Source organism: Scomber japonicus, chromosome 8 (assembly GCF_027409825.1).
Source record: "Scomber japonicus isolate fScoJap1 chromosome 8, fScoJap1.pri, whole genome shotgun sequence".
NCBI lineage: Eukaryota > Metazoa > Chordata > Actinopteri > Scombriformes > Scombridae > Scomber > Scomber japonicus.
The window spans coordinates 24,543,284-24,554,106 of record NC_070585.1 but is presented as its reverse complement, the minus strand read 5'-3'; the positions used below and the strand labels follow the sequence as shown (position 1 = coordinate 24,554,106).

The 10,823-nt window shown below is 37.7% G+C and overlaps 1 protein-coding gene across 1 annotated transcript; it reads left to right on the top strand.

Moving 5' to 3' along the window:
* Positions 1–565: 565 nt before the first annotated feature.
* Positions 566–9,310, top strand: cxcl14 (chemokine (C-X-C motif) ligand 14). Its single transcript, XM_053324009.1, has 4 exons — positions 566–667; positions 2,678–2,783; positions 7,466–7,579; positions 8,552–9,310. The coding sequence occupies exons 1-4, from the start codon at positions 604–606 to the stop codon at positions 8,565–8,567; spliced, it is 300 nt and encodes a 99-aa protein (XP_053179984.1). The 5' UTR covers positions 566–603; the 3' UTR covers positions 8,568–9,310.
* Positions 9,311–10,823: the final 1,513 nt, after the last annotated feature.

The following is a 10,823-nucleotide window of genomic DNA, read 5'->3' as shown; positions in this document are numbered from 1 at the left end:
TGTTTCTCTCGTTATGAAGTTTTCTGTCAGTTTCATACTCCGGACCAGAAGCTGAGCGGTCATTGGGATATAAACTAGTCCACAGTCTACCAACGCACACGTCACCACCCTCATTTTGGTGGACAATATGTGTATTTTGTGTCTCTCTTTTTCCCTCCCTCCCTTTCCATGTTCTCCACAAGTGTTTGATTCGCTGTCTGGCCGTGCTGCATATTAATGAGAAGGGGGACAGCGGGCTGCTTTTTAAAAGAGCTGCTGCCTGCCTCTCCACAGCTAGAGAGAGAGGGAGAGAGGAAGAAAAGAGAGAGAGAGAGAGAGAGCTAAACGACTCATTGGAGGTTCATCCAAGCGCTCAGGACGCACAATCAGCGCTCCAAAAGGACTCCAAAAAAAGAAAAAAAGAAAAAAGGAGAAAGCCCTCAGCGCTCCTTCAGTCCTGCCATCTAGTAGTCAGTGCAAGTGGATATTATTTACACCTCTACATACTTTTTGTTCCTTTTTGTGCGTTTATTCGCACATACCGACTGGAGAGATCGGATTTTTTAGGACAGGAGATTGTTTTGTTTTTTAGAGAAACAATCATTATTTTTTACTTGTGAAGAAATGCATCGGTTCACAGCAGTGCTACTTTTGTTAGTGGTGGCCCTGTACGTCCTGAGCGCAGAAGGTAAACTTAAAAAAAATATATATTTTTTATTTATTTATTTATTTTACTTATTCATTTTGCTCTTTATGTTATAGGATTGTGCTGTCTTACTCTGAAGTTATGGTAATGAAATGAAAAACAACAATAGGAAGGAGACAGTCTTTGTATGGTTATTAATCCCCTCATTTTCTTCTTTTGTGTGTCTAAAGACAGGAATGAGACTGTTAAGTGCAAAATTACTTTTCCTGTCTTGATACATGTATGAAGTTGCTGCCAAAATCTTCAGCACAGGTTATAAAAACAACAGCTCATCTGTTGTGTCTTCAGTGTTGTGACTGATGGCTTCTTATGACTAATATGCAACCTGCTGCATACATTTTACTGATAACAAAAAACACTAATTTCAGCAGTTCTTTCAAACTTTATTCTGTCAGTGAACACTAAGAAGTTGTTAACTGCAGTCTGGGATGTTACATCTGATCTCATTGTGAATCTTTAAATTGCGGTTTATAAGGCTTTTTGCCCCCTGAACACCACTCTGAGGCTGTGTGCATGCACTATGTGTGTCTGGCAGGAGAAGTGAAGCTCACCATATGTAGCTGAAACATTTTATAGCCAATATTCAAGGGGCCATTTGGAGGGGAGAGAGGCGGCTGGTGAAAGATGGTGGAATGAAATGTCTTTTTTTTTCTCCTCCGTCTTATTCTTTATGATCAACAGATGTACGGTGGAAATGATTTCACAAAAAACAATCTTAAAATATGTCTTAAATGTATTCTTAATGTAGTCACTGCCAGAGAGGATGTATATCTGTCAACTTCTTTGGCAATACTGTAGATTTGATTTATTTTTTCAGTCTTTGTCAGCTACCTGAGAAGTATGTCCACATCTTAGTTTTAGGGAGGAAAGAGGAAAAGAGTGATTTAAGTTTATAAACTCCATTGACAGAATGTTTCTATTTTTCATTTTATACAGTTTTGTATTTATGATTTACAGCTTTATAGTTGTTCATAAGTAAAACATAAGAAGACCACATCTCCTGCTTTATATAGACCGTGTGAGTTGTTGGGAGACATTCCAGTCCTTGCATGAACATGGATCTATGAACCTCTTTTATTGGTTTCTGTTGTACAGTGTGTTTATGCTAAGTGCTCGTATCGCTGCTTAAGCTTGTGACAGATTTAGTGTCCGGCGGGTGAGGACAGAAAGCAGGTGATGGATGAAGGAAACCTTGGACTATCCAGGTCATCACCCCCCCCCCCCCCCCCTCCATCACAAATATTACAACCCTCCAAAACCAATTTCCTCTGCCTTTATTTAGCAGCATAATGTCTCAACAGCTAGAAAACAGGAATTGAAATTGATAAATGTATAGATGCTTTAGAAGTGTGTCATGTACATGTCACAGTGGCTGTCATGCAAGACTTTTCTCAGCATTAGAGTATCTCAAGGAGTAAAGTGCACGAGAAGTTGGTTTTATACCACTGTAGCAGGACAAAACTTAAGCTTAATTTTAATCGCTTCAATTTGAAATCAGTAAAATCAGATACATTTTGCTGATGTGCAGCAGATAAGAGCTTTCACAGCAGCAAAAATACGGATGGATGCTGCAAACATGGATTTTCTCATGTGAAAAGTTGATGTTTTAGAAATACTTTCAGGGTATTAAAAACATATTTCAATACTTTGTAAACATTTATTGTGTTGTGCTATATTCTGAAAGAACCTGTCTGTACAGTATGTGAGCAGCAGATATAACTATTGGCACTGGTAATCCTCCTTGTTAGTGTGTAATATCATTTAATTGTGTTTGATTGCCAATTTGCTGCTAGATCAAAAAGAATTAACTTGTCTATCAATTCGATATCTGTGCCAGTTTCAGAGCTTGAAGTACTTATGAGTGCCAACCACTTGTCACAAAGTTTGGAAAAGTTCCCACGTTATCATCCGTTAAACTTTTTTAAATCCCCTGCTGCACAAGTAAGTTCATTGTGTGACAGTTCGAACAACATATGTTTGATTTCTCAACAGCCTACAAGTGCAGGTGCACCAGAAAAGGACCAAAGATCAGATACAAGGACGTACAGAAGCTGGAGATCAAACCCAAACACCCGTACTGCCAAGAGAAGATGATATTGTGAGTCATACTCTTATTTTCTCCTTCCATCTCTCTCTTCCACCATCACTCTTTCCTTCCATTACTGGATCTCTTTCTTGTGTCTCTGACTTAACCCTTTCTATAACTACCCCCCCCCCCCCATCCCTTGACTTTTATCTATTTATCTGTCCTCTTGCTATATCCCCTTGCTTTTCTTCTCCTTCCTCCGCTGCGCCTCTATTTTCCCATTCTTTCTCCCTTACATGTACTCTGCACAAGTCATACCATCAACAGTATTTGTTCCTTCTTGACACCCAGATTTACAGCTGTGACTGTACCGTGACTGTACTCCATAGTACCATAAAAATATTTGGCAGCTCAGCTGTACGGGCTTTATCAGAATACCCTGGCATCTGTGCCTGAGGACTGAAGAGAATTTAAAGTGTTGTGACGAACTTATAATTTAACTATGCCCCACATTCAGGAGCTAGGGATGATTTGTTGTTTCGGAAAATGGTAATAACAAGAACAACTTCCCAAAACCTTCCTGAACGGTCACAGTAATTTCCACTTTACGATTCGTTAAGCTTACATTCCAGGCTTATAGTAATAAACTGAAGCATTACCTCTGTTTTTTTAAAAAGAAGACTTCTAAGATTTCTACCTTTTTCAGTGAGTTGTTGAATCTGAACCTACAGCTTTTTTTTTACCTGGGTTTGCAAATAGACTCTCTATTTGGTCCTTTTAACCTCTCTGATTCTCTGCCATTTAACCTCTGACCCATTAAATCACAGCCCAAGCAGACAGACAACTATTATGTTTGAGTTTGAGCCATCGTGGAATGCATCATGAATCTCTCTGATGATAACTAGGCCTCTTCTTCAAGAGGGATCCAAACTGTGAGCATAGCCTTTGGCACAAGGACAGACTCTCCAACCTTGGATAAATAAACTTACATTATATATACAGTATGTAGAATATTTTTTTAAACTGTGATCTGGGTTTAAGTGCAAGGGATCAAGCCTCACACGTACGTAGACATGTGAGATGGGATTCCTGTGTGGAATTTATTTGAAGTTTTTCATGCCAAACCTACAGTACATGAGGGGAAAACAGATGGGAATATGTTATGTGAGCCTTCCTGGAGTTTAGTTTGTGTTTGTGGCCCAAACTCTGCTGCCACCTGCTGGCAAACTGCAGTATCACACAATGAACACAATCTGGGTTAACCGCAGAAGTCAACTGAGAAAACAGGTCCTGTGGATGTGACAAAAATTTGATCTAACAGTCACATTACAGAGAGTTGCCTCTAACTTGTAAATCGTCACATTTTGAGGTCAAAGATTTGGTTTGACGTTAAAGTAGTCGTAATTAAAGTTAGGATAAGTCTCCAAACAATTAATGTAAGCCGAAGCAATGCCCGCTTAACTGATTAAAAAAACAAGTTGGTGTGTGTGTGTGTGTGTTGAGTATTCTTCCAAATTCCTTTTCATTCACTTTTATTTTAGATGTATATTCCATTATGAACACAACATCACATTATTGAAGGATTTCATTTAGATTTTCTGTACTACACAGATGTTTGGACAGTACCAATGATAACAATGACACCATTTCAATGTTATTTTTCAAAATAGAAATGATTAACCCTGGATTGTAAATATGATAGCAGTAAAGTAATTAAAATGTAATAGAGATTGGATTACATGATTCATTAATTGTAGTATTGTTTAGTGGTAGAAACCATGACATTATGAGTTGATGGACAGCATATTAATCTGCAGCAATTTTGTCAATTAGTTAATGGGGTATCACAAGGTGATAAGGGTCATATACATTTTGAGTATTAAAGGGTTAGGGTTAGTCACAATAATATAACAAGTATAAGTTACAATAATAATATATTTTTGAAAAGTAATGACTAAAGTAACAATGTTATGAAGAAATGTAATTAAATTGATTGCTGAATTTAAACATGTCCTTTTTAAAAACAGTCTGAGAAGTGTTACATGAGCATACGTTCCCCGCTGCCACACCACCATTATTACAGGCTGCTCTATTAGCATGAGATGGGGGCCACCAGCCGCCGGTCCCCAATGAAAAATGAGCCTCAGCGGGCTCCGGAAAGCCACAGAAAGAAAGTGAGAGGGAGAAAATGAGCGAAAGAGCCCCCTCCACCCCCCGGCCTTTGTTGCGGCCGTTTGGCTTAGGGCACTAGTTTGGCATTCTTAGCGGACACTCCTAACCACACAAGCCAGCGGGGCCCGAAACCTCCTTGTTTTGTCCTCATTTCTTTCTTGTTTGTTCCAGTTTCTCTTTTTCTCCTTCCTCTTTTTAATTCTGCCATTGCCCACTTTATGTTATTCTTTCTCTTTTATATAATTTTCAGCCTTTTTATTCACCTCAGGTATTCTTATTGGTGATAAATACCCCTCTGTCTTTATCACTTTCTCTTCTTGCTACCTCTCTTCTTTTACCCTTTGTTGAATTATAGTATTCAGATCTTTTAAGTATATAACACTATTAAAATACTCCATTACTATTTAAGGTCCTTCATTCAAAATCTTACTTAAAATGACACCAGCAAAATGTATTATTGTCAGTATTATAATATGGGATTATTACTACAATTTATTAGCTTGTATTTTTCTACTTTTCTGAAAAGTTTAGTTTAGTTATTAATGAATGAAACAATGTAAAAAGTACACTATTTCAACTATTAAGGTCCCCTGAAATGAAATATGTTTTAAAAAAAATCAGTATCAGAGTATTTCTAAATCAAAATGTCTTTTCTCTTCCTGTAAAATGGTTTTAAATGCTTGATGACTGATCAGGGACATAAAAAAAAAAATCATCCAATCAAATGTGACTATGGACACTGGGACAGCTAACCACACATGTCAAATGAAACAGCACCTTTCGTTTAGGGGGGCCAACAGTCCTCCATATTGCACCGTCTTTTATAGCAGTCCAATCAAATACGAAGGATTTGATTTAAATCCCTCTTGTAACTGTTCACTGCTTGAATAATCCTTTTCACTGGGAAATGTGTCACAGTACAGAAGCTAAAGATGCTGTAACTTCCATTTAATGGGGTCTGTAAAGTGGCGGAAAACCTCACGTATGAGCAAATGAAATGTTAACCTTCATCACTTCCTCACAACCACCATTCCCTTTTCTTCTTTTCTCTTTCGCTTTGACGTCCCCCTTTTAGCGCTCTCACAGTCTTCCTTTCTCCCCATGTGGTTATGAAGCATTTTGACGACCACATAAGCTGCTAGAGCCAGTGGCTGCTCTTTAACTGCCCAGGTGAATGACAATGAGGAGAAATTAAAGCTCATATTAACACAGTAATGAGGTTAAATCTGCCCCCTGCTGAGCACCCATGGGACAAACATTCAGGGTACTTTTATTACAGGCTTACAGATACGGGGCCATTGGCATGAACGCGTTCAAAAAGCACTTTCATGTTCTCTCAGTCAAACACACACACACTGAAAGAGCAGTTCCTCCATAACAAAGCATGTGGAGCCAGCCAAGAAAAGATTCAATAGCCAGACACAGTGACAACTGAATGGGCAGGATGCAAAACTCTTTAATCTAATCCTTATGAATACATCTTTTTTTATCATGAGTCAAGTCTTTTCTCTTGAATTCAACTCGCTTAACATTCATGATTTGGGGAGTCTTTGAGTGTGTCACTAGATGGAGAGGCCCCGTGGCATGGTGGGAATTTTTCCCACATCTCTCTTGTTTGGCCTGAATATGCCACATGCAGGCAGAGTGTCTCTACTGTTGCCTTAAGCTGAGGGACAGACCATTTGATTCAATGAGCTTAGATGTCACATTTTTTAGTGGCAGTTCCATAATATTGCTCCATTGCCAAGAAACAGGCAGACCCTGTGCAAGCTGAATCGTTTTAATGTGAGGGCATTTCACTGTGGAAACCTTATTGAGGGCACCATAGAAAAGCAGCTGAAATCTGAGGAAAAAACATGTCAACTGTGCTACAACTTGACTCACACTGGCATTCAGATAGGTTCAATTAGTGCAACTCTAAATCAGGATTTCTATTCTTCTCCACTTCATCTCAGCCTTCTCTCAAACTATTGAAGTTAGCTTAACTGTGCCGTCTCTCTGTTTTGTAGCCAAATGATTGCATAATGGATTTAAAAGTCAGATATTTACTGCATTTTATTTTCTCCACTTCACCAGCAGTCAATAAAGTAGCAAGCCTATTTGTCTGTGAATAGTTTCACTTTTTGACCTGCTCTCCTGTTTTGTGACTTTGAACATTTGAATGAAAACCAATGAAAGCTGTTTAGATTCATTTATACTAGTGGTGCTAAGTGGTACTAAGATGGTACGTAAGACAACCATGATATTTAAAAATGAAATATTGAATAATACATATGATAACATTGTGTATATAGTCCAGCATCTGATATCCTTTCTGTGTCTTTCTGCTATCCCTCGTATTTCAAGTGTAATTCATTTGCCCAGTGATATCTAGTTAGTTTTGAATGAGTTTTGAACCCTGAGAAGGTTGACATGTATCATGCTGAACATTACTGATAAGCAGATTCATGTGATAATGACACAATTTTTTATTTCCAGTTGAATTATTTCTTTAAATATTTTGTCAATAATAGTAGATGTGTTTGATTTTTTTTTTGTAATATTTCTCATTTTGTCTCTTCATCTCTGGGTCCCTCCCTCAGCGTGACGATGGAGAATGTGTCTCGGTTCAAAGGGCAGGAGTACTGTCTCCATCCTAAACTGCAGAGCACCAAGAACCTGGTCAAATGGTTCCGAATCTGGAAGGACAAGCACAGGTAATCATTACTGAGTTCATTTCAAACTCACATTGAAACAGAGGGGTTTGTCAAGTAGTGATGAGTGATCTCGTGCTTGTCATCTCATGAATAATGATCTAAAAACACAGTACAATCACATATTATATGTACAATAGGTTTGTTAAAATCAAGTTGACTGATTTGGCAGCATGTAAACCCATAAATTAGTTTTTTGAAAGCAAGTTAACCTTTTTTTTGATTCCTTGCTTTTTTTAAATCTTGTGTATGTTACAATGTGGTTCCTGTAATGAAACAAATGTAAAAGGTGTGCATGAGATGACACAAGGAAACATGTACAACTTTATAATGTGAGGTAAAGAAAAACTGTGTGTGATAATTGTATAAGTACTTTCATATTAAATATTAAAGACAGTGGTGGCTGTTGAAATTAGTATGCAATGCGGGAAATAATGTAATCATGCTCATCCACCCTACAGATGACAACACTAATCATGTAATGTTGAGCTTGCATAGTATAATAGAGGTAGTACAAATCTCAAAATCTACACACAAAAAAAAAACACCCTCAGCCTGTCTTACTACTTGTTCTGAGTGGTAGTCCGTGTCCGCCGGCTTTTCTGTGATGCTTTATTGATTTATTTGGCTGAAATTCCTCCTTTCACCTTCCCCCTGGCCACCGGGGAGGTCAGAGGTCAGGGACAGCCACAGACAACAGCCCCACAGAGAGAATAGATATCAGTATTTTGCTGATTGCAGCCGTGCATTTCCACAGGGACTCTGTGGGCTAAAGGGTGATTAAACCAATGTCCTTCTGTTTACATCCACATGTCTGCCAAATTCAGTACAAGGCACTTTTGATCTCGATTTATCTAGAGACTAAAGGAAAACACCTGGTGAGAGATGGTAGAAAAATATGCAGCCAAAGGAGTGAATCCTGAACAAATGTTTGAAATCAAAGAGAAATGAACTATATTCTTGTTTTCTATACAGGGTGTACGAAGCCTAAAACACTGGCAACCCATCACACGAGGATCATGAGAGACAAAAAGACGACAACACCACCAGGACTGTTTTTGTGAAGTACAAGATGTAACCTGCAAACAAACTGTACTTCTCCCTCTTCTGCCTGAGCTCTCTCAAGCACATTAAGAGATATCTACTGTATAGTTCATATATAAACAGGTGGGCTTGTTTTAGTCAGCCATCAGTCTAGTCACAGTCACTCACCACTCCTTTACAACTGTAGTTATACTTGTCAAATAGTGGACAAGACACCACTGTCTGTGTTCAAACAGTTGTAGGTTTGTTTGGTTATCATTTAAAGGGACTTTGCTTTTGGCTTTTAGGCTTCTTTCAAAGTGAAGAATGTGTTATTCTGGAGAAATGGGGAAACCCCCCCTTTTGAAAAATACAGTCTCAGATTTTCACTGCTCTGTATTCAACACGACATGTTTGATATTTGTACAATGCCAGCATTTAGCATCTGGTTGCCTGTGTTTAAGAGGTGGTAGCTGAAACGCAAGGACAGTCAGTCAGTGTGTGGTGACTTATAATACAAAAGTTGGTTCTTGCTATGGTTCAGTCAGATAGAGGGGATCCACCACTATGTGTGTGTGTGTGTGTGTGTGTGTGTGTGTGTGCGCGTGTGCGTGTGGGTGTGTGTGTGTGTGTGTTTACCATGTCCATGCTAGTCATACGTGTCAAACAAGCACACCACTCTGCAGCAAACATTTTGTAAAAATAATATCTCACTTACAAATACAAATACTGCATTTGTGCCATTGCTACATACAGTAAAGTCTGTGGATTGGAGTTCATTCAGAAACTTGACTATTGAATTCTTTAAGAAAACATACTTGCATATATATATTTTCACTAGTTAAAACATTTTAGTTCCACCTCTTGAAATAAAGCAATGACGCAATAACTGACCCATAACTATTGAGCTATGAGAGCTTCCTTAAAGGTTGTCAGTATTCTATATGTTTTATTATTGTTAATAAATACCATGAACATAGCAAAACCAAAACTTCCTGACTTCCCTATGTTGTCAGAAACTCATGCTCCTCCCATTTAAAAACAAGATGGTGATACTAATTATTTCCTAAAACAGCTGGGCACTGTAGCTTGTATCACATGTTACTCAAACAGGAGTGAATAATATATTTTATGGAGATTATTTTCAGTGCAACAGTGCAACAGTGTGGTTCATGGGTGTATTTTAACAGTTTTGGGACTACAATAGAGCTCTATATAGTACAGAGAATTAAGATATAAAAGGTACAAAGGTAACTCTTATTAATAGGATAAATTCATCACTGGTTTTGGTCTTTTCATGGGATTTTTTGACAGTATGAAAGATACAGAGAATCATTTAAAATGGACTATGGACTGTGTGATTAGGTTGGTATGAAAATGAGCATTATCATAGCACAGGAATTCAAAATGTTTTATTTTCTGCATTAAAAAGGGACAATTTGACTAAAAATAAAAATATTCTTAACATATACACTGGCCACACAAAACAACATGATTATATTACAGCACGGCTAATGATTATTTCACTGTCTCCTGCAGTCTATGTGGGTTGATGATACTCTACTTTTTTAATAATCCTATCTTTCCTCCAGTAGATCTCCTGAACAATAAATGTGTTATTATTTTGTATGCTGTGGATACACTTTGTAATAACAACTGTCGGGTGATGTTTTGTTGCCACCAAACAGAATTCACACACAAATATATCTGCATATATACAAAACACCACATTTTCTTTACCTTTTGAAGAATGTGCATTACTCTTGTTTTATATCTTATATATAAATATATATAAAGAAGCATTTTGTAAATGAACCATTATAGCCTATATGTTAGTGAGAATGAATTCACCTTAAGACTTTATAGTGTCATGTATATTGTATTACTGAATTATAGCTGTTTTGCTATTTAAATCTTGGTTTGGTAACAGATATTTGGAGGGTGAGTGTTTGGATCGGCCCACCAAACACACAGTCAAACATTCCATTGAGTGTAAAACAATAAACACAGCAATAAAGTGTCTATAGAGCAGCTTGTGTTTGCATTTGATTCATTGAAATGCTGTTATTGACTTAACTAAACCAAAACAATGTTTGCAGATGTGTTGAGAAGAAACAATCACTTGCTCCTAATCCTAAATCCAAACTACATACTAATTCTGAGCTGGATTTGAGTTTGTTGTGTTCACACTGGAAAACTAAAGACTAAAAGCACTTTTGAGTGT

Coding starts and splice junctions, on each gene's coding strand:
- cxcl14 (XM_053324009.1), top strand. CDS start 604: ATGCATCGGTTCACAGCAGTGCTACTTTTGTTAGTGGTGGCCCTGTAC. Junction 668..2,677: donor GTACGTCCTGAGCGCAGAAG/GTAAACTTAAAA, acceptor ATTTCTCAACAG/CCTACAAGTGCAGGTGCACC. Junction 2,784..7,465: donor TGCCAAGAGAAGATGATATT/GTGAGTCATACT, acceptor TCCCTCCCTCAG/CGTGACGATGGAGAATGTGT.